Source organism: Opisthorchis viverrini (genome assembly GCF_000715545.1).
Source record: "Opisthorchis viverrini unplaced genomic scaffold opera_v5_4, whole genome shotgun sequence".
Lineage (NCBI taxonomy): Eukaryota > Metazoa > Platyhelminthes > Trematoda > Opisthorchiida > Opisthorchiidae > Opisthorchis > Opisthorchis viverrini.
The window spans coordinates 2948099-2972610 of record NW_008751660.1 but is presented as its reverse complement, the minus strand read 5'-3'; the positions used below and the strand labels follow the sequence as shown (position 1 = coordinate 2972610).

The window sequence follows — 24512 nt, the reverse complement described above, 5'->3', positions numbered from 1 at the left end:
ATCAAGTGGTGTCAGACAGGACTGTCCTCTTTCACCTTTCCTCTTCCAATTCGTCATTGATACGATCCTGGAAGACTCACTACGAACCTCTAGTGCCTGTGGGGTCGAAGTGCTTCCTGGGCGTTCGCTCACAGATATAGAGTACGCAGATGACATAGCTCTTTTTGGATCTGAGCCCGTGGCAATGCAAACAATATTAAATGATCTAAATAATTCTGCCTCACGGTTCGGTATGCGCTTCACACTTGCAAAGTGTAAAGTGCTACTGCAAGACTGGATGGGATCGAACCCTAGCTTCATGTTTGCGGACGAACCGATTGAGATAGCAGACAAATTTGTTTACTTGGACCGCTGTATCAGTTCCGATGGTCTCACGAAAGATGATATTTCCATCCGGATTGGAAGGCCAGAGCAGCTTTAGTGAAACTGCATCACCTGTGGCTTAGGCGTGACATCAGCTCCTGCGTCAAGGGTCGAGTTTAGAATGCTGCGTTGCCCTCCATATTACTATGCGGATCAGAAACCTGGCAGCTGCGCGCCGAGAAAGTCAAAAGATTTTCAGCCTTTTACTATCGATATCTTCGGAGCATTGCCGGAATCTGGTGGGAACACCGGATCAGCAATGCTGAAATACGTCTAATGGTATTCGGGAGATTTAACTCACCCTCGATAGGTGAACTGGTCACACTGCATAGGTTGCGTTGGCTTGGCTACATGCTCCGTATGTCAGTCGACCGACTTCCTCGAAGAGCTGTTTTCGCACAACCACGTGAAGAGTGGAAACGAGCCAGAGGCGGTCAAAGAATGATTTTGCAGCGAAGTATGAAAGCCATTGCCAGCAAACTCCGCTGCGCTGGTCCTTGCCGTGTTCCTGAATGGGGACCTTGAAACGGGCCACACCAATCGTTAGAGACACTGTCAGACGTGGCCCAGTTGCACCCTCAATGGCACTCATGCATCCAAGCTATCGCCCTTAATGCATAGCTCCCTTCTCAACCCCCCACCTAACAGTCTACTGACAGTGGTGTATTTACGCACCCATTTATTAACTCCCGCCTCCAATGCGCGGGTACCTACCGCGCCTCGCCAAATCATCGGTGAACGAAACTGTGGTAGCTATAACCACTGTACGACAAATACGCGGTTCTTACAGCTGACAGTGATGATGAGGCGCTCAATAATGGTTTGTTTTTTAACGCAGAATGTTATGATGATGGTTGGCGCACGTTGCAACGTACCGACTACTATTTTTTTCTCAATTATACTAGATTTAGAAAGTGGGTCCCGCTGTGCTACCTGGCGTCCTGCTGCGACTGAACAAACGTGGGGCCTTCAACATCCGAATGTGAAGCCCAGATCGACCTCCGGTCCTTCTAGATTACACATGTTTATTCAGGTCATGCTGTTGTCTTTCTTAGATTTTTATTCGCCTCCCTAAAACGTATCTATCAGTGTAAAAGTCTTGTGTTCAATTGTCACTGCCTTCTCAGCCTAGCAAGATTAAGCCAGCTGCAGCATGTCCACTCGAGTAATCGGTAACGAATTGGAACTGCTAAAGCAACAGTTGGGTTACCAGGTCACTGTGATTGGAAGAAAAGCCGCACATGCTAAGCCCTTGCTAGCAAAGGGTTCGCGTGGGTGGACCTTGAGCTTTTCAAGGCGAGACGGAAGTGGTCACTGTCTGACTGGGTACCTTGGGATATTCATGTCTCCCCGTTTGAGATCCTCGTGGTTCCCCCCGCGTGTGGTTGGAAGTCCGAAAAGACGTGGCACATAACCTATTCCAGTGGTCAGTATGATCACGTAGCCTGACTGATTATGTCATGTGCTTGGCTTGCGCTGTGTAGGGCCCCCAAAGATGCTCGACAGACTTCGCTGACATCGTCTTACCTCGACCCGATACACGGAGTTATTTGTTTCATGTTTGTTGTAGAATGTCTGATGTTGCCTTCGGGTAACGACTGCTCTTGCACTCAGTGCCAACTGCTCCGTTCTATCCCTCCGTATTAAGGCGTTCTCTCCTCATTGTTGTTAGCAATTGGATATCAGTATTAACCGTCGCCGTACTGTTGCGGTGGTCGTTGCTGGTGATCATGACTGCTTTTTCCGTTCCTGGCTGCCACGCAACCTGAAGGCAACACGAGAGCTAAGATACTGCAAGTGTTCAATTTCATATTAGGATTGCCGAAATAAACGTGGAGACTTTTCAGCAGCTCGCTACTTAATATACGAATCTTCTCTTACTCCCCTGGCTGCTTAATCGTACCGCCTCAGCTTTCGATCTTTCATCCCTGCGTGCTTTTAAAAACATATCTAGCGCACTAATTATTTTTCTCCCCAGGTGTGGGATCTTAGCAGGATGGATAACTTGGCTGTTAATTTGAACGAATTTTTATCTATGACATTAGAAAATCTTCAGGATATTAATGTCAATGCGCTGCTCGAGGAGTTTGAGGTACAAGGTTAGACCATTTTATTCGTTCGTTCATTCAGGTCAGTCCCTTCTTCTTGCCTGACTCGTCCGATCTTCCCGGAAAATTCCTCACAAGCCGTTGACATTGTTGAGGAATCTTGTAACCTTCAGGTATACCCTGGTTCAGTAAACTCGCAATATCTAGTTAACTTCAAGTCCCATTTTGTGCCTGACAAGACAAGTAGACCAGAATAGCTTTAACCCCCCTGAACCGAAGTTCACCGGATTCGTATATCCCACCAGGGAGGAGATTATCAGCGAAATGTTGCCCGACTGTCCAGTGATCGTTGCCGGAGATGCCCTCAAACTAGAACACAAGGAAAACTTGTGCCCTTTAAGGTCTACCCAGGAATTCGACGACAGTTTGTCCGGCATCAGTTGGACCCAAGCACTAGCAACTTCCATTTCTCCTCTGAAAGATTTGCCTGATTCTGTCCGCATACCACCTGCAGTTGACTTAGACCACCCTGTGTCTTCAGCTACAGCGCCGGCATACGGTTCTTCAGCTGTCTTGGACCCGATACATTCACTGTTCATGACTGCTGGCGGCATGAGGATATCTCTTCCCTCGACGGAGGCCATGCAAAACGCCAGACGATTGCTCAGAGATGACTTGGTCCCGGAACAGTCGAAGCAAGAGTGCCTACGGAGACTGAGGATGAGCAACGAACCTAAGACCCAGAATCAATCTCAGTGTGATAAAGAGCCGTCTGAACACGCAGTCGAGTGTACCTTAACAACTGGGACTACATCAACAGGCTTATCGTGTTCCAGCGATGCTCAGTTTACAGGGTTTACTTCTGCTAGAGGCGTTACATTGCTTCTTCGCACTAATTCATCTAAAGATCGCGCGAAGTCACTTCTGAGTTCGGAATTACCCTCTACCGTTCAGCCTCTTCGGTTTGGATGCGATGACCCATCTCTTCATACGGACAACTCCATGTTAAAACCCGTTCAACCATTAGTTTCATCTGACTACCCTCGTGCGACGTGCAGCACCAATCAACCCACTCGCTCTCGTTTTGCCTTTGATTCAAAAGTTACATTCCATTCTCCTACTGAGCAGTTGGCTCTTCAGAAGAGCGCCTTGTCCCAGGAATTCATTACGGTGTCAAAAACTTCCTCAGACCCCTCAAATTCGGAATCTAGGGAAGCGCTATCAGTAACGACGGACCTCCAAATTAGAGAGGGACTTGGTGAAGCAATGCAATTTGTTCCGGGGATGTCGTCGTCTGTTTTACAACCCATTTCCCGGGTTCCTGAGTTTCCCGATACTAGATGCATTATTGGGTCACACTCCGATACAGGAATAATGAACTCATCGCCTGAAAAGTTTGCGGAATTATCTTCTCTTCCACTGACGAAATCAGACACACAACCCCCATCGGCTGCTTCCCCGACTTCTGCCACTGTGGAAGGAACAGCTAACAACATCCAACATAAAAGCGCTTTTTCAGAGGTCGACCTACTAGATTCCATGTTAAGGCCTCATGTTCCTGAAGATTTCGTGAAGGCTTCTGATAACAAAATTAAAGCAGTTTCTGGTGCTACCTTGCAACGCACTAATCAGTTATTTGTTTCTGAACCCGACGGAGATGACCCTACTACCACTACTGGTGTGATGATTGATTGTCAAAAAACTGGGGCAAGTGTCACAAGTTTTGATGAAGTGCCTAATCCCAAAAATCTCTTCCATACTCGCGCACACCCTACGTTTGCTGGCTTCATTAGAGCTTCTGGGCGTAGCGTAGATCCCGTATCAGAGGCCTCCATAGAGCATGCAAAACAGCTCTGTGCAACTAATATGGAAGACGTGAGTCCAAGTCTAGCGACTACTAGTCATGTGCCAGTTTCAACCGCGTGGCCGTCCAAAACCGACGCGATGCAGGCTGCACATAAACCTATTCATTCACATAAAACTGCCACTTCGGGTTTCAAAAGTGCTTCAGGTCATGAGGTCCCTTATTCTGAAGAGTCATTAAAACGTGCGAGACAGTTATATTTAACTGAAGAAATTACCGACCACGTGAACCCGTCTGGGGTATTGAAAAAAGATCAGTCACCACCAGCTACGCTGTCCGCTAAAGTTGAAAGTTCTGAAGATGTAAGGAGTAGTTCAGGGGTGGGGACGTTGGCAAACCTACCGACTCCTCTTCCGGAAGCTGACGTCATTGCGGAAACTGATTCCTTCACTGCCTTGATGGAAGACTCACAGTTTCAAGATGTCCGGACATGGCTCCACAACGACGACCTTGAAAGGACAGACTCTGTGTGAGTTGCTTTTTTTGGTATAAATCATGTTACAACAGTTATAAATGTTTTGGTCCTGCTTATAATTTCACTGAAATAGTACCTGGCTAATTTTTAAGTTTGTGTAAATTATCGCTTAGAATCGTTTGTTCGATTCGTATTCGCGTGCAATTTTGGTGCTGTCAGCCATTTTGCTGAAACATGTGATAAATTAAATATCACCCCACTTTTGGAAGCGACTGTTGCGGTCGTCATTGCTGAATGTATCACCAGTCGAAGGCGCTTTCGCGACTTTCGTGTGACTAATTACTAGATGTCAAGTAAACCAGTCGCGTATTCCACTTAGGTACACCTTGAGGTATGGCTTGAGCTAGGCTTGGGCAACTTGGCAGTATCCGGCCATCGTGCTTCCTTCGGGTGACGTGGCGGCTAGACACTGAATGAGTGTTATAGCTGAACCATTTGCTTTTCGGGGTATGGCTTGCTGGATGAATCTAGTGTATGTTTGTTGAAGTGATTGAACAGAAGCAAACGTAATAGCAGTGACCTAATACTTTCAGAACTGGTCACCGGAATAAAATCTTGGGACTATTCATAGCATATTAAAACCAGGTCTCTTTTGAGCAATCCAAGCGGCAGGTCTTCTTCCGTATGGAGTCATATTTTTGTACGTCAAGCAGGACTACCTTTGAAATTGTTGCTGTGATCGTCTGCTAGGGTATGCAGCAATACTCCACAATAAAGTACATTCCATATTAGCGAAATACGCTCATTTGCATACCAATTTGGTTGTGACGGATCACTCACCTGGAACTCAGCTAAACCTCTCGTTTTTACATGCACCATCGACTTATTTTTAAATTATCATAAGAATGGGGGCATTCAGTTAAACTGGATAGAGAGGAGTCGGCACAGTCCCAGGAAGTTGAACCCATTCCCCTGCTCAAAGGGATAGTCCGTCGCTATGTGACAGGGTTTTCATCCAGTTTTCTGACTCGTGGACTTGTGGGTTAGTGAGTTCCGTTCGCTCTGGGTGGATGCCGCATTTTGAAAATACTGACGACTAACTAATCGCTTGTCAAATCGATTCACTCTGTCTCAGCTAGGTAGATGGCTATGTTTGCAGGAAACAATCTAATTGTTTGTGTTAAGTGCATAGTCTTAGTGTGCGCAAAATGCTTACCATGATGCCGTAAAGATGCGGGAATGCGTCTGGCACAGATAATTTGCAAGAATGTTCTACCTTGGCACCCGGTCTACCCAGTTCCATTTTTTGTAAGCAATTATTCTGATCTGACGAATTGGCATCCAAAATACCTCCGAAATGCCCATTGTTATCTAGGAGAAATGCACATCAGACATGCACGTTCAGGCATCCATCTTGTATAACCCTTTTGGAATAGATTCCGTTAGTCGCCATGTTTAGACTCAAGCAAAGGAGTCTGTAACTCCGAGTAGAGCGTGAAAACACCCAGTTAACCTTAAGTGGCAATGAATTGGTGCGCTGTTTTGTCTCTTTTCATTTGACTTCTATCTGTGACACTTTATAAGGATCACTGTGAAAGTCGCATGACTTAGGTTTATCTTTTTATTTCAAAATGACAATGTGGACTATGAGCACGGTGTTCACAGTTCTGGTAGTTCATCGTGAGATTTGACAAAACGTACAGTCGAAATCGTAAGAAATAATCGTTCAGCTGCAGCATTTTTTCGGTGACTAACTGCCATGCCTTCAGAACGAAGCACCAGGGCTGGGATACTCCCAGGTTGCTCAAGCCTAGACAAAGGTTGCGTTCGAACCACGGACCTTCCGGTCAGCAAATCCGCGCTCTAACCACTGATCCATTTCGCCTCCAACGTACGGTCGAGTCACTAGTGAACTCTTCATCTTATTGTTCATGTATTTTTCTGGGTGATATTTCCTTCATTTAGACTAGAAGCACGAAGACAACAATTACGAACCGAGCAACGAGAAATATTGGCGAATAAGTTGGAGTTACCACAGCCAAACCGTTCCAAAAATCCTGGTCCCAAAGTTCTGTCTCGGCAACCGGGTCAAAATCCGGTTGGTTCTCTGTACTGTCCCGGGTCTTTGTGGAGGTTGCGCGCCGCTTGCAGACAGGCTACATCCGAACGCTCCCCCCTAATGCCACTGAATCACATAGTGGCACATGAATCATCGTCCAAACGAACCCAGAATCACGACAAACATATTGGACCCTTCGATCTGCCGGACAATATTCACTTCCCTGTGAACACAGATCGATGGACCTTACGTACTGCAGCCCAACTACGTTGGCAATTAGATCGGACGTACATGCTCGATCCCACGGCAAGTCCTTCTCTTCCGGCATCGTACGGGGCTGGCGATGGTGCTGTGCTCATTCCTGACGCTTACGGTTGTGTTGGAAAGGAGGAAATACTTGAGTAAGCTAATCCTGTGCCTTAGATTCAACATACCGTAGGTTGCTGAGTGTTGTGCAACTTAAAAACACGCATTCAGTTATAAGGCCTCGTACAATTCCCGATGTATCGTCCTGTAAAACAAAACATTAGAATATCCGTGTGTTCGTCAAGTCCTCTTAATCGGATTACTTCAACCGGCTACCGACCCGGAAAAGCATGATGCTACTTTGGTTCTTTCGAGAGACTCACCTGGAACCCAGCTGAATCTCTCGTTTATGGTGCCTGAGAACATCTGTATTTATGGGGTTATCACAATGTACCACAAGATTCCGCTAGAATCTTCGTAAGGGAGCGGGGAGTGCCGATCCATAGATGACCGCTTCTGGTTGACTGACATGCTGACCAATCAGTGCATATCTTCATTCGCTCCGTAGCCCACACGCGAAGCAACCTTGGGTTGTTTGGAGCGGCTGGCCTCCAGACAATTATCATTCATCAATGACACAATGTTCTTTCATTTCTACTCTTTTTCTACACCCACCAACCCTTTCCACCCCATAGTATCCGCTGCCACATGTTGAGGCGACCCAAACCACCGTACATAGGTAGACGGTTTATCGTTGTCAGAGTGAAACGAACTAACCTGTTAAGTCAAAGGAATCAGATGTTACCGCATGCTGAAGTCTTTTACTGATATGCTTATGTGGAGCAAATATAGTCCATAAATTTGGTGATTATTGTGTACACTCGGTAAGTGTACAGAGAAGTTACTGCACTCCTTTAAAAATACAACCACTGTTCCTCTCTGACCTCTCCCCAGCGCTTTTCTGGCCTCTCCAAGCGTCTGCTGTCAGTTGACTTCACAAGGATGGCTCTCTAATCATTACGATCAGCTCGTATGGAAACTGGGGAGCACGACACTGAGGGCGTCAGTACCGGATAGCCCATTCCGACTACCGGTGGACTACTTCACGCCACATCATGTGCTGTTGCGATTAAAGTATCGCTATGATAGGGAATTGGAACAAGTTGAGAGGTGAGTCTCTATTCTGACTCGTGCACCACACAGAAGACGTCACTCTTTCATAATCTTTTCTAGTAATGGTCTTGGTTTCGATCCGTTTGTCTGTTATGAACCGAACCACAGCCCTAAATTAGGCAGCAAATATGAAAACAAAGGAGAACATAGGAATTCCGGTCCGAATTCGGCTCCGATAGTGTTTAGAAGATTGGGCGTAGTTTGGTGTATAATATGGAGTTTTTAAATTCAAAGCAGCGTTGTGGAATGAATTTTTGTAATCCAACGTTTGGTCGTAGAAATCCTTGAAAAAGGTTGTGCACGGCAACCGAAGCGTCGGATTGCAACACCTTATTCTGCAACACTGTGTTTTGACTTAGAAAATTGCATCAAAAGGAGCAATGCGCTGCTTTGACCCTCATACTACTGCCATCAAGTAATATTTACGTGGCCCGCGCAGCACTTCACCGCGTCACCACAAACACGTCGATGCACGCCGTTGTGTAAACGTTTTCAACAAAGATGCCCCTACGGAGGCATGTGGACTCCTTACTTTGCTGCGCATAGTTAAGCGACATCCGTAGAATGAGCTCTCTTGCGCAGAAGCAGTGGTATCGGCTTGATTGATAAGGCCTTCATTTTTTCTCGAAAATCTGCTGTGCAACACAGTGCAAATAGCCCTAAACCATTTACTAAGACCCCTCCTCCGTGATGGCAGAGCATCTATATGTAGCCGGTGCGACCTACCTGAGAGTGAGTTGGTCACTGACTAAAACACTTTCAGTACCCATGCCGTTGTTTCTGGGTTCACTTTGAAAATATGAGGGCTCGACTAGCGATCAGTTATACGGCTTGTGGTGCTCCTCCGACGGTTGTGAAAACCGAATAACAGTAATGTTACTGCTCTTTGTGTCACACTTCTGTCCTTTTCCCTGGCGAGATGTGCTGCCATAGATTTGTCTGGATAACCCTTTGATAGTTAAACATCTTAAGAATGGCATATTTGAATTTGAAGAGACTATGCCCCTCTTTAACATCTTCGTTGTCACAGATGCTTACGCTCATTTATTTCAGGAAACCGATGCCGAGTCTGATAGCCCGATATCATTTGGGTGATCTAGATTATTTATTACTAGATTCGGTTTGGAATCTTATTCTAATGTAATCTTTCTCTTTCATGAAGACCGGCTTTGCGAAGAATTGTTGAACTAGACGACACACCCGCACGTCGCCTCGTACTATGTGTTTCCGAAGTAACCGCGATAGGTTCGAGTCAATTCAATGTACGCGTCACCGATGGTTGGTACCAAGTGAACTGTCAGCTTGACGGGGCTTTGATTCGACTCGTCCGATCTGGTCGAATTCGCGTTGGAACAAAGTTTGTCACTGCGGGTGCCGAGCTGGTTCATATAGATGCTGCCACCGGTGCCAGCGTGGCTGTACGTAGTGTGAAGTGCTCCGGAGAAGACAGTCAGTATGGTCATCTGTTCGGGGCGGACGGTGCTGCGATGGGTGTTTGTCTCCGATTACACGGCAATTCCACACGCCCCTGTCCATGGTTCACCCGCCTTGGTTACTCTTTTGAACAACCCGGTTCTTGGTGCGGATTATATCCGGTCCCCCTGTGCACGTTGTTGCCCGATGGAGGATTGTGTTCGGGGATTCGTGTGGTGGTCCAGGTGGGTAATCCGAAATTAACGATGGGGTTTGTGCTTTCTAACCGTGCCGATATGAGAATTAGGGATTAGGAGGGATTTTACGGGGATTTCAGGAGTTGTTAGTTAAACTTATCTGAGAGTGCGATCACGTTGCCCTTTTGGGACTTGGGTGGAGATACTACAGGACATGGTTGTGAAGCCACCATGACGTCCCCACAAATAGCCCCTAGTTGGCTTGTTTGGAAGGTTTCGGCATCTTGAAGGGCTACCACTGCATCTTTTTTCGCTGTGGTTTCTGTACGCCAGTAAACAACAGCCTACGCCCTACCGTTGCTATGATTGGCAATGGGGATGCACACAAAGGCACCCTAGTGCTGTTAAATGGAAGATTCTCTGGAAGCATATTTAGGCAACTTATGCGATTAATATGCTTGGTCGGAATAAGTTTTCCAGTACTTAGAATTGATTAAGTCGTTTTTCCCGTTCATGATGGAGCGGCGATGCACCAGATCATGTGGGGAAACCTTCTTGGTGAACTATTGTATCATTTCGGTCTCGCATCGATCTTCTGTCAGCCTTTCTTCAAGAAGCGTAAGATACTCTTCTTTCCCTTCTAGATGAAATCCTACCATTTAGGATGACTTTGCGAGCTGCTTTCAAGCATTTAATGAATGCACAGTAGTCTACCCTCTTCTAGGCGTAACAGATATCTTTCAGGCGAACTAGCAGCCATCAAGTACCGTTTTTCGGTGGGACCAACAGCTTTCGTTCGATTGTGATAGGATATACAGGTATGACCAGAGTTCGTGTTCCGGACTCTCGGCCCCGTATTACCTTTTCAAGTAATGTCGTCCCGCAAAGCTCCATTGACTCGTGCTAAACTACCGACGGTCATCGTATTGCTGTCCCCAGCCTCATTGAATCTCATCGCTAGTGCTCATAAGCTAGGAGCCGCACCTTCCATCTGGCTTGCCGAGGAACAGGTTTGTGTACATGCATTTTTCCGCCTAACTGATAGTCATAACTGCGCAACGCATTGTTCGTGCATTAAGATTGCTTACGTGTTTCTAGAAACGAGTGGTCTAAGCGACCGTTGTCGATGTAGTATGGGAGCATATCTTCGGTAGCACAAACATGGTACAGAGCCCTCATCTTCAAGTGTCCACTGTGTCACTTTCGGTGAGTTCAGTATCCAGTATTTATTGTCATCTGCACCATTATTATCGAATAATCGAAGAGGCATAGGTTATCTTATTGGTCAGTGAGGAGACATAAGAATCTTACTGTAGGTATGTCATGCCGATTGTTCTGTCGGACTCCAAAGATTGCTTATGAATAAAGACTAAAATATTGGACAAAGATTGAATGTCTTGTGTGTCCGCCTCACATATCCTTTAAGATGCTAGCAACGTAGCACTTCTGTACTTCATTTATTGCATCTTTTTCCACACTCGTTTTCTTTCCACGTATCATCCAACGTGCATCTCACCTCTACACAATTGGTGTCGGTCCATGCAGCGTCGGTTTCCACTGCAATACATGGAAACGTTGGAGGCCTTACCTGAATCAGCCAATGAAAAGGACGGAAGATCGCCTGGTATGCGCCGTCATTTGTTTCGTAGCGAGAGGGCTGAACAGGCTGAGGTCGCCCAGTTCGAACAACAACGGCGTCGAGCCTTGGACCAGGCCTTGGACAATCTGATACCCACTGGTCGCGGTAAATTCCATCTGTCTTTCACCATTACTTTCCGGATTTGACCACACCTACAAACTATGTCAAACGTTACAGCTGCAATAATCCCTGAAGACATACGAAAACTGGGGGCTTATCCTGGAGAAAGATCTCCCTTTAGTGAAATCGTACATTAGGCGTTGGATGACCGGCATTTGATGCGAACTTTCCAGAGAAGTGGTCATCATTGGTTGAAGGAACAAGGAAGTGACCGCTACAACAGCCTACCAAACACAGTAGCTGAAGCGTGCATCTGGCGCATAAGCAATTGCATTGTGATGATTTAGTAAACAAAGCCGATCTAATTAAGGTAGTTAGGACACGTGTTATGTACGCCGAACCGTTTACTTTCTACTTTGAACTCTCGTTGGGGAAAGGTCCTCGGGGAGTAGGCAATGATTTAGTAACGTGAAATGAATGTGGTTGCTCTCATACTGAATACTATGGGATAATCGCGCCTTTCTGATTGGGACATACGTGATTCTCCTTGCAGATGGCTAAAAATCTTGCAGGATATGACACGTGCCCGACGAGTCCCTAGTCAAATTTCCTAGCAAAAGTTTGCTTGCCGTTATATGTTTGGCCCATACTGTGTGAGGTTGGCCCATGTCACTGAACGTATCTTACTCTGATATGATTCTCAGATGCGTTTACTGATTTATTGTTGCAAGGTCTAGGTAATCTGTCCTTGATTCTCCTAAGCACATAAAACTGTTTTTACTAAGTCCTCGTCGTTCATCGTTCGTCTTTCCTTGTACTCTTTACTAAGACATTTCACGGCTATATGGCAGTCAAATGCGTGTATCTACTACTGGCATATTGTTGTTGATAGTGATGTTGAGTTCTCTGTTAGAGGGATCTTTCGTGGCCTTTTCATGTTGGGATATCGCGATAAAATATGCAAAAAGGTATCGGTAGGCGATTTTAGTATATTCCGAAGTTAAGAGGTTCCGAGTGTCATGCCAGTTTTTGGGGTCGCGCTCTCATACCATCTTAGGAAGCTTCTCATTAAAGTGTATTTAGCTTCCTGGATGGGAATCAAATTATCAAAAAGGGTATTCTTTTGACAGCATGTTGACGTGTCTCGATGGTTTGATTGAACTGAGCTCGAACCCTAATCTCATGCTTACAGATGAGTCGATTAAGGTAATGGACGAATTTATCTACCTGGGCAGCTGTCTCAGTCCTGATGGTCCTGCGAAAGTTGGTATTTCTATCCGGACTGGAAAGGCCAGAGCTTTCGTGAATCTGTATCATCTGTGGCGTAGGTGCGATATCAGCTCATCCGTCAAGGGTTAACTTTACAATGCTGCAGTGCGCTTCATATTAGTACAGGGTCACGAACCTGGCTGCTGCGAGCCGTAATCAGTAATTCTGAACTATGTCGAATGGTCTTCGGAGGAAATAAATTGCGCACAACAGATGAACTGATCACACTCCATAGGTTGCACTGACTTGGTCATTTGCCTCGTATGCCAGTCAGGAGACTTTCTCAAAAAGCCTCTCTCTCTCTCTCACAACTATGCGAAGGGTGAAAATGAGGCAGGAGAGATCAGGTAATGAAACAAAGATAATCACGAAAGTCGTTGCTGACAAACTCAGCTGCGTTGGTCATTGCGTCTCTCTGGATGAGGAACCGAAACAGGACATTGTCAGACATTGCCCAATTCCACCTTTAATTGCGCTCATGCATCCAAGCTATCGCCTTCAGTGCATAGCTTTCCCTCCCGACCCCCCAGTGAAAAGTCCACTGACACCCCTGATTTACACATCAATTGTATTAGCTACCGCCTCCGATATGTAGCTGTCTACCCCACCTCCTCGAATCATCGGTGAACAAAACGGTGACAGCTATAACGGCGAGTAAGTGGCTTTTACTGCTGATAATGATGATTCCAATGGTTATGGGTGATAGTTGCACTTGAGCGTGTAGAAGGAATGTTCTGATACCAGTGGAACACGCTCGTTCAAAAGTTGAAATCGTTCAGTTGTAGCACCCTTTATGCGCCTAGCTGCCATGCCACCCGAAGGAAGCATGAGGAATGATGATGTTTTGTCATGTTGCCCAAGCCTAAATAGGGGAAGTCGAGATACAGAGGTCAGGTTTGAACCACGGACCTTCCGGCCAGTAAATTCGAGCTCTAACCACTGAGCCATTTCGCCCGCACTACTTGATGAAAAAAACGGACATTGGGTTATCTTACTCGCTGCAGTCTGTTGACCGCTTTGTCTTCACCGAAGCACTGCGTTGTTTTCCAGTTTTCTGGCAGGTGTATATGAGTTCGCAGTTGTGAACTGGAGTGTATTGTTGCGTAAGACGAAAGGAACGCCTGCATTTGCCGTAAACCATGTCGTTCATCGTCCGAAGATCCATTAAGTTACACAAAAAAGTCTAGTTAGCCTGCAAGGTATTTCTTCATTCAAGTTAGAAATCCGTTCATTGGTGTTCTAGAAGCTGCTTATGGCGTACTCTGTAACCGAGCCTTGGTCATCTGAAGGTCTACTCTGTTACAGGTACTACTGGTCGAAAGCAGCCTACACCGTCTCAGCTAGCTTCTTTGGGTACGGATGGCGAAGCTTTGTTTGCCGCTGTTATGGGCGCTCTGGACCCGACAGAAGCCGAATCTGAGCTCAATGATGTCCAGCGTGACGCCATTAGACAATTCAAAGAAACTACACTAAGAAGCGCCATGGATGAAATGACTAAACCTAGGAAGGTTAGTCCTCGGTTGATCGCATTGTCCGATTGAGTCATGTACGCATGGGGTTTAACCTAATTGAATCATCCCGAATTTGAGTACCTTACCCTCTCCCTATTCTAGGTGACTCCACTTCTGCGGGTTCGTGTGGCTGGACTTCATCCGAAAGATGTATCCCTGAATTATGGTACGTAATTTCTCTCCACATTTTCCATTATATTTCTCGACACTGTCTTTCTTTTGTGGGCCGTTAGCATATTCTGATCTGTCAACATACTTCGTGGCTTTGCCAAAGAAGACTTCTCCATTCGTACTGACGAGTTCATCATTGGCAACTCAGTCCTCTTAGTAGCATAATACATGCGGTTGCAAGTTTAAAATGAGAATCCTATCGTTTATACCTGCTCTGCGAATGGCCTGATGGTCCTTTGCAATTCATTATTCGTAGGATTCTCCTCCGGGTTTAACTTTGAACTGAAATATTGACAGATGCCATTTCTCATGCAGCTGCAAACCCCTTCCGGTCTATAATTGTCGTGCTTCCAGGAGGAAGCATGAGGACTGATATACTGCCATGTCACCCGAGCCTAGAGGAATGCAGTCGAAAAGTCGGGGTAGGGTTCGAACTAACCACTTTCCGGCCAGTAGTTTTGTGCCTTAAGCGCTGGGTTACAGCGTGCTCAGGATGTTACGACCTTTGCTATCGTTTTCAAGAGTAGCCTGTGATGCTTCCACAATTTCCTACTCATTTGTTTCTTTCATACCTATACAAACTTGCTGAACTTTTGTTTACTTCTCGATTGTGTGGCTTAGTTGCCACTTTATGACCCTCGCACCCTTATGAAATCGTTTGATGTACAATGTACCGTTGGATACTACTTACACAGAGATTCCCCCTTTTTTTAGTTCCTATCCCTCCCTCCATAATTACTTGCTGCTACTACTCGTTCTACCTTCGCGTCAGCACATTTTGTTTTGTCGGTTTACTGGAAATAATGCTATTTGACTGACGGTTCAAATCATCAGTTAGACGCAATTGTTCCTTCCTCATCTGCATGCCATGTAGAACGCTAGAATCGATGGTGTGCATATCTTGTAAGTAGTAAATATATGATAAAACGTTTTTTTCACATGGGAATGTAATTAATGCTGTCGCTTATCTATGCACAGCTGTCTGGTGCTGATGGTGATCGGAACCCACGTCCTTTGGCTGATTAGCAGTGCACATGCACCACCCGCGCAATGATGACTGCCGTCCGGAATGACTTGAGGCGGCTTTTCCTGTGGTTTCTTAACCTAACCCACCACTATTACGTCATTTATTGGAAAAATTATGGTCCTAAACCTTATTTTAATGTAGGTGTGAATAGTTTTACTGTCTTCCGAGCTAATCGACCGTTCTTGTACCAAAGGAGGCTTTCCGGTTTGTAAGGTAAATGCGGAGGGATCAGTGAAACCATAAGTGATTCAGTGACCATTGCTCGTGAAACACTGGGTAGCGGTCCTTTTGTGTGTTATGTTATTCTTTTCTAGTGGTGTTTAATACTTTCGTGACAAAAACATTTTGCTTAGTCTAGGACACAGTATTTTGCATTGCATCAATCCATCGTACCAAATGCACTCTTCATTTGTGGGCTTCTCATTGTCGCTTTCTCTCTCTCTCTCTTTAGTTGTACCTGTAACATTTTGGAACCCAACCGATGACCTCCTGACTGTTCTTAAAGAAGGCGAGGCCGTAGAAATTTATAAGTTACAAGTGAGTAAGCAGTGCACCTCTTGAGTCTATAGCCTTGAGGTTTTCTCATTACTGACAGATTATTCGTGCGGTGGGGTGTACAGTAATGAATAACCAACATACGCTTATTTTGAACAATATAAGTGGAGGAGATCGCCCACTCGATGCTCTCCCTGTATCGCAAAGTTTTTGGATAATGCTACATTCCCTGCTGCATGCACGGCTGGGTAAGAGCGCTGTACCACTGTATTTAGCGGAGCACATATTCATCAATGTCAAACATATGGACTGATTTTTCGGTGGTTTACATGGCCAATCCGATGGGTGTAGTTAGAGGAGAAGGGATATGACAAATGAGCTATTTTTCTACTCAGTCACCTGTTGAATAGAAATATTTCAGAAATGATCGGGGTGTTATCTCATTAGTGGTTCATCAAATGGCTCTCGATTTTTTCGCCGAGCTTTAAAACTAAACAGGAAACTCTCGACCAAAAGTCTAGGTTGGTTGCCGCTTCCATAGAACAAGACAAATTGATGAGTGTACACTATTTCAGTATGTATCCATCTGTGGCCCTTCATAAAATAGACTTCCTTAAGATTAATTCAGTGGCCGTCGACCGCATCGATGTTACAGCGTGGTCTGTAATCGAAAAACGAACCCGTCTTAACTGATCTGGTCCCATTATATTCAGCGAGAGAACATCATGATGTCGCCTGTCGACGAGGTCGGTACATCCGCCGTGGAATGTTCGCAAGGATTTTGATCCACGATTGTTCTTCTCTTCCAGGCTACTACTACCCGCGCTACAGATCCTTTTGCACCACCTTCAGCGGGTCAAATGATATCGCCAATGCAACGAGCAGCACTGTTGCCCGGTGCGACGCTTGCACTATCAGGTGGCCGGAACACATCAGCCCGTCCTCTCGTATCCAGCGCCAGGAAACAGAAAGCTGGCAAAAGTTGTCTCCCTTGCGATGTCGTTGATGAGAAACTAATTGAACGCGTCTACCGACCGAGAAACGCTATGAGTGTCACTGATATACAACACATATGTGTGTCAAACTCCTCGGAGTTCCATGCACCTCTTACTGACCAGAGTACGTTTCAGTGGTTTGCGAAGCTTGACAGCCATGATATGCGTGTGCCCCTTATCTCAAGCAGCCCTCTAAGTAGTTTCCCACTGTCACCACTTGAACTGGGTTCCATATTCTGCCATGGTTGATTTCCCACTGTTTTGTAAGTTTCCGTGTTAGTCCGAATGTCCCTAGTTCACAGCCGTCACACTTCCGTCTACCTCATGCTCTGAATCCAGTCCCCAAATGACTGCTCATATTCTTGCCAAAAGTGAATCCCTTCTGTGCATGTAAACTTAAGCTTGTGCTCCAAGACAGTAGACAGGCAAAGAAGTAACCACCTTACTTCCTGTCCCTCCGTATTAATCAACCCCGAGACAGTGCAATAATAGATCACCTGAGGCTTGCTGTTTATTATGACTGCGCACTGATTTTTCATTATCCATATCATTAGTACTGTCTCATTTTTTCCGTTATGCAGATACACCCATAGAGGTTGACCTGCGGTGCGTTGTGGTGGCCGTACACCAATCCCACGCTACGGATATCCCTCTGCGCACCAAATCTGATCCAAAGGCTGTGGAATCCAGTACAGCCATGGGTCATCGCTCAACAACATCCGAAGTGGATTCAGTCTACGTGACAGACGTCAACTCCTCATCTGATGGATGTTTGGTCGTTGTTAAAATTTGGGGTGGTTTACAAGTGAGCGACCTTTCAAGGCTACCTACGCTTAAACAACGCTCAGAATGATTTGTCGAGTAGGCGGTAGACATGAGAAAAGGTGTTTATTATTTCTACTTTGTAAATCAGCATGTTTTTGCTGGCTGTCGAAGAGTTTTTGACAATCTTATGAGTAGATGTGATACACTATTCATATGTTGAAAATTGTTCGACAGCCCACGTTCGGTTTTACCCTTCTTGGGTCTCATCAGATAAGCGCAATCCCCGAGTTTTCGTCAACCTTATGTTCTACCTGAACCCACATTGCACGAATTTGGCGAAATACACTCATTTTCAAACCAATTTTGTTTTGTAGGAGACTCACCTGGAACCCAGCTGAATCTGTCGTTTATGAGGTTCCTCAACTGTATGTGCTGGGCCAGCCCGCCGCGGGTTTCAGCTGGCACCATTTTCGAGATATCGCGATACACGTGTAGAATTAATACACTACTCATAAGGTTGCTGAAAATTCTTCGACAGCACATTCAGTTGCTTAAAACCATCGTGAACGAGAGATTCTGCTGGGTTCCATGTGAGTCTTCCGTAAAACAAAATTAATTTGCAAATGAGTGTATTTCGCTAACCCTATGAATAGTTCTTTCAGGAAATATTATTCCTGACCTGTTAAAACCCGTCCATGCCTTCACTGTAAACAACTTCATAACCCTATAACTATCCAAAGATCAAGTGCCTGTGTGCTCCACCGTATGTTTTTATACTTTAATGATGACTTCGAAGTTGACACCGGCTTACGTGAGAGAGTTTGATAAAAGAACAAAAAATCAGTGCACATCGATTTTTCTCTTGAATTTCCATTGCTCCGAGCTTACAGACTGAAATTTGACGTTTCATACTTTGGAGCTCCACCAGTTTACAGCAAATTTTCAGTTTAGCCGGTAATTGGGCTATTAATGACATTTCGAATAGTGTGATAGTCTTTTTATCTTGGCGGCTCCTATAAACCTTTCTTACTCTCCTCCAACAGGCACACCATTTGTCCAATTTGTTGCAAAAAGGTCAAGCCGTCCATTTTACCGACCTGCAGTTGCGTCGGAGACAGCAACTACCAAGTGTACCAGTTTTAGACCCTGAACTGGGTTCGAAATCGTTCACGTTGATCTCTTTAAACTACACAGTAGCCAGCAACGTTACAGTCGACAAATTGCTCACCAGAACGCCAAGGTCAAGACTTTCAAATGAAAAGGTTTGTGCTACTTTCTGCGTTAACATTAGGTGTATGTTAAGATGATGGGGTCCTGATTTTACTCTCCGGTAGAAATGCCATAAATCGTTAAAGTTAAGGTGACTCCCCTCAGTTTGTTTCGTATGAACGAGGTGTTTTCTCCTGAAAGAACTACTTTATTCCCACGAACTTCACTGTTGGGTTGGTGTGCAAAGCATCAGGCATTCAAAGAAGGCCAGAAAATTTCAGTACTTTTATCTTATTCCCCTGCAACGAGTTCAACTTCCCATACGAAATCGGGGAACGCAAATGTTGTCTAGCATAGGAGTTTTTCATGTGTAACCGCGGCGCGACTGTTTGTTCGCACACAGAATTCATCCCTACTAGTTGCCTCGAGTGTACAGTACTGATGACCCACTCGTTATCCGTCCAGCAAACTGGTCAAACCCTGATTCCAAACTGACCATGGCGAACTCGGTGGACTGGGCAGATAGTTTTGTCTGCAGCATTCCGTCGTTCGCCAAATCCCTTGTTACTTTGCCCGTTGTGCCTGGTTGTTCCAGAGCTAGAAGCGATATCGCTGAAGGAGCTATGCATACAAAAAACGCAAGAAATGCATCAACTACGAAATCCCGTTAATGCTTCAGCGTTCTCGATAAGCTATAAAGCCTGTGCTAGTTCAACGGGGGCCAATACATAAGCTGGAAACGTTTGCTGCGGAAAGTGGTCCGTAGCATTACGGTGCGAGACCATCATGATCATGGCCTGCCTTTCCGAAATCCGACTTCTGTAGCGGAATCTTCAAAATCGATCGTCCTGTCTGTCTTCGGAATTCTATTTTGCAAATTCACACGGGTAATATGGATTTTTTTAGTCGAAGCACAGCGTAGTGGAATAAGATCTAATCCGACTTTTCGATTGCCGTGGGTAACCTTTTTTTAAGCATTTCTACAATCAATTGGCTACGAGTTATATGGCTCCAGTATCATGTCTTCTGATTGTCGTGTTCCTGTGAGCAGTTGGCAGTGATAATGAAGTTGGGAACGGGCAGAGTACCATTAATTCCCTGGAGTGCAAGCTCTTTGTCAACATTAGCCATGGATCCTCTCTAGGAATCCACGGAAAAATTACACATCCAGACGGGTATTTGCATAGTAAGTTTTCACATCCACGCTACCTTAAACGCACAGTTATCTTGTCGATAATGTTTCTCTTGAAGAAACTACGCTCGGACGGATCCATACAAGCGACTCATTAGGGTAATACAGTAAACTAAATACTTCAGGAGGCCCACCGCTCAACAAATGGGGAGAACGGTACCCAGAACGGTGATGCATGAAGATGAAAACCCGATGGCCACCGTGGGAATATTCCATAGAGATGGCACTTCAGACGCCATTCGACAGATACTTCTTGATAATGATGGTAAAACGTTCTTCCGAATTGACAGTACTTTACAACGACACCTTGTAAGGGCTAGGGACCCTATCGAACTAAAGCACCGCAAAAACTGTCTCTGCCAAATTCCCTGTACAGAATGTCCGATCAAATGCCTAGGCCAGGTAGCCAGGCAATTCCATGTACTGATCATGGAGCACAAACGACATGCGCATTTTCCTCCGAGTAGAGTCGAAAGAACTTGAATGTAACTCAGCCATTGCACTTCGCACTCTTGAGTCCACCCATCATATCAACTTCGACGGTACACGCATACTGCAGTCAGGAATCAAGTCGTACTTTGAACGGATGTGCTTTGAGAATCTAAAGATCAACGCACAACCGAGCTGCGTCAACCGTTGTGATGGCGCCAACATCCCGCCTGTCTGGCTTGGACTTACTGCACACCTTAGTAGGCATAGTAGCCAGGAGTTCCGGGCCGAAATCAGCTCGAAGAGTGTTAAAAAGATTCAGCTCCATTTGATGTATAATATGGGGTTTGTTTAAATTATAAAGTCAAAACACAGCAGAATAGGTTGTTTCAGTCCGACGTTTCGGTTGCCATGGGTGACCTTTCTCAAAATTTCTTACAGTCAATTGGCTCTTTCGAAAAAACTGGCAGCATCCCAGTTGCCCATTTTGGCGGAATTTCGCCACAGAGAACATCGTTGGAAACCTAGACGAGAGCCATTTCTTTCTTCTAGAGTTAAGCTACTAAACGCAAAGGGCATCACGTAAAATTGTCTAATAGGCTCAGCACGCCATAGGAACCTTCCCAGAACAGGCCACCTTAATCGGGTATCATGGATCGGCCCTATTCCTTTTCGTCTTCATATTCACAGTTTGTATGCCTCCACTCTCAGCATGTCAAAAACAGACTTTCCAGGTACCTTATTGTACACTAACCATGTCTTGAATGGAGCTGTATTTCACACCGAACTTTTATTTGTTACAGTCTTCCTGCCTTTCACCGCATCTGGAACATTTGGCCGAAATGCACTGGTCATCTTATTCCACTCCCGTGACCAAGCGATACCCGGGTCTGAATTTGTTTGATAGGTTTTCATCGACTCCAGTGCGAACCGGGGTCGGCCGGGGGCTGTCTTCTTTACTCCAATCTACCGGGAAAACTGACAGCACACCAATAGGAAAAGTGACAAACCAACCAACAAGCAGTACTGTTTGCGGCGCAGATAAGGAGCCGAAGGCCATGGAGCAAGTGGGTCACTAGTTTTTCCTCCTTACTTGGGCGTTAATACATCGGGATTTCCTCATTCGGAACTTGTCATATTGGTTTCAGCGCTTCAAAGGGGCTTAGTCTAGACAAATATCCGTTTATTCAGCTAAACTGACTACTAGTCCTTTGCCGTTTGTATGGCTGACCTAGGATACGACTTCACCCTTACTATGGGTTCAGTGAGTGCCCGTATTGATCATGAAATCAATAATCGTTCAGCTGTAACACCCTTTTGGTATCTCGTTGCCATGCCACGCGAAGGACGCACGAGGGATTTTGTGCTTCGTAGCTGTGAAGTTTTCGCGTAAAATGTAGAACACAGTCGCGCGTGTCATAAGGAGATTTTCAACCGTTGGGGATGCATGGAAGTGAAGTGAAAGTTCTACATGTGGATGGTTTGTCGGCAGAACAGATGTGAGTCCAGAGTGCAACTTTCTGTCGTATTAGCACCGAGATAAAGAACAGAAGGCTCCAAACCAACAGTGGAAAAGATGTTGGAAAGCCTGAGTTAGTTATGAAGAGACGAAAGGGCGCACATTTTTCCTCTGAATTTGATGAGAGATACAAAATGCAAAGAATGGGCTTTATCCCAAGCAGGGAGCGGTATTCCATGATGAAGCGAATATGATATGTGTATATAGGTTGTGATCCTTATAAGGAAAGATAGAATGTAAACCTAACCTTTCGTGAAGCCCGAGGCCCATTGTTTGGTATAAGGTGATAGGAAAAGGTTATAAAATGACAGATAAAAAAGATAACATGTGCCAAGTTTTGATCCAACAGTTGATGGGGGAAAAGAGGTTGACGATGAAACACCAAAGAGCAAGAAGGATATGCAGTGACTTGGAGAAGGTCACTCTGACTGGGTTAGATGAACGCCAGCCGGGTATTTGTATATCACTTTTTCGTCTTTGGGATTTGACTCAGGTATGCTAATAACTCTGCTGCACCCCATTGTTGTCTTACCTTTCATATCGTCATATTCCACTTATTTTTCAGGTAACTCCGTTGCGTAGCCTCGCAAGTCGTACCACGCCTAGAACAGGTTTGTCCCGCCGCACACGACGACCCCAGACAACTTCGCTTGCCATCGATAATCCCCCAACTTTTAGCTTGAAAACGGCTCAGACATTGAACACCCCTGTACAAAATGCCCGTGTATCCCCTCTTAACGCAGAAGAGCCCAGTGAAATCGGTACTATATTAAAACAACCCTTGTCTACATTGCTATCCGAAGACCGATTACTTGCAACTCCTGAGCCCAAGCGCCCGCGCGTTGCTTCGTCTGAGTCCCCAAAACCGTGTTCACCCAAAGCATTGGAAAATAAAGAAAACATGACTGAATCATTCGGTTCCATTCTGGAAGATACTTTTGAGGTATGCTATGTGTTACGTTCTCATGCGATGAGTGTTAAAGACTTTTCACACTTTCTTTTTGTATTTTTGGTGTGCGGTTACCCTGTCCTTCATATTGCCAACAAAATCGAGGGCTGCTCACAAGACAGTGTGTGGGGACCTTACTTCATGACCAACCCTTGCGGATTTAGAAGGGTTGCCTTGAGGGCCTCGCTCAGTGGTTGGGTGTAATAGTCCCACAGTAATGCACTTGTAATGGAAACTGCATGAACAAGATGCCTGCATATGACCATTAATTTTTCGTAGTGTTTGAAATGTAGATCACTCAGTTACCCTGAGTGTGGTTTGTACCGAACTGAATGAAAGAGATTTGCCGTGGCTACCTCCCTAATCCCCTTGGTATTCAGTTCTTTTCTCAGTCAACATGTAAATTCCTCCCTGTGCTTGTTGAGTCGACCGACTCCTCATGTAACTTTGCGTCAAAATATAGCTTGATGCAACCAAATCCTTCATACCTGCTCCATCTAAAAAAACTTTACTTTCCAAAGATCAACTTCCATAGATTTGTCGTGAGTTACCGCCGATGGTGACGATGTATTCAGAAGTCCCAATATTCATTCACGTCTTGGATTCCAAAAGTTGCCCAACACAGAACTGTTTATGAGGATGTGAACGAAAATCTGTGTAATGAAAGTTTTTTTAATCATGGCCGCTCCGTTGATAGGTCGTCAAAAAAGAGCCCGATATATAAACTAATTGCTCTCAATGTATCCTTCGTTTAGATTCTTGTTGCATTATATAGCCTTTGTTGTGCTCCAGGTGTCTAAAATGGAGAGTTTTCATATAGCTTCTAACCCCAAACGGGGAAGTTTAGAACACCATATTCGTTCAACCTCTTTACAGCCGCAACTATGCAATTCGAAGCTCTCGGAGTATCACACTGACGCATCTGCATACAGCTCTTTATTTCAGGAATGTTCGCACACCCCAATACTGCACGATAGTTTCCTCTTTTGGTAACAGGATATTTCCAATAGATGCATAAGGAATGGCCTTCGTAACAGCAGTACAGTAGTCTTCATGTTAATGAACCTTCCAACGCGTTTAATCTTCTTCGGGAAACGACTTTGGCGAATCAAAACTTTTTTCAGAGAACACCACTAATCACGAAACCTCCCAAACTGGTATAAGAACTACCGTATAAGGAGATTTTATCGCCAGAAGTGAAATGTTTCTGCCTATCATTCAAGTCAGTCACTTATCTTGATCTCGACATTCCGTCTGAAACTGTCCAAGCGGACACCCGGTAGAGCAATGCGGATATGTGCTAATGTTGGAGCTTCTAGCGTATGAACCTGTGGAACTGAATGTGTTAGACAAGTTCAGCACGGATGGATGACTGGCTGACTGATCATGCATAGTGCGCATGATCAGGCGCGCTCAAGCACTAGATATCAGACCGAAAGTTGGCACTATTTAAATCTCAAAGAAATATCCCAGCCGGTCCCGAACATAACCCGGTGCGAAGAGC

At 45.3% G+C, this 24512-nt stretch overlaps 2 protein-coding genes across 2 annotated transcripts in view; one reads left to right on the top strand and one right to left on the bottom strand.

Moving 5' to 3' along the window:
* Nucleotides 1-300, bottom strand: part of T265_00454 (hypothetical protein) — a gene marked incomplete at both ends in the record, with an annotated part of 9716 nt that extends 9416 nt beyond the window's left edge. The window contains one exon of the mRNA XM_009164227.1: nt 88-300. Coding sequence (XP_009162491.1) covers nt 88-300 — 213 coding nt within the window. The remainder of the gene's footprint in view (nt 1-87) is intronic.
* A 676-nt stretch (nt 301-976) lies between these two features.
* Nucleotides 977-24512, top strand: part of T265_00453 (hypothetical protein) — a gene marked incomplete at both ends in the record, with an annotated part of 26785 nt that continues 3249 nt past the window's right edge. The window contains 15 exons of the mRNA XM_009164226.1: nt 977-1183; nt 2342-2462; nt 2659-4744; nt 6656-7150; nt 7950-8165; nt 9331-9826; nt 11324-11522; nt 14052-14254; nt 14360-14423; nt 15907-15992; nt 16760-17069; nt 17527-17750; nt 18754-18972; nt 21344-21607; nt 22625-23002. Coding sequence (XP_009162490.1) covers nt 977-1183; nt 2342-2462; nt 2659-4744; nt 6656-7150; nt 7950-8165; nt 9331-9826; nt 11324-11522; nt 14052-14254; nt 14360-14423; nt 15907-15992; nt 16760-17069; nt 17527-17750; nt 18754-18972; nt 21344-21607; nt 22625-23002 — 5568 coding nt within the window. The remainder of the gene's footprint in view (nt 1184-2341; nt 2463-2658; nt 4745-6655; nt 7151-7949; nt 8166-9330; nt 9827-11323; nt 11523-14051; nt 14255-14359; nt 14424-15906; nt 15993-16759; nt 17070-17526; nt 17751-18753; nt 18973-21343; nt 21608-22624; nt 23003-24512) is intronic.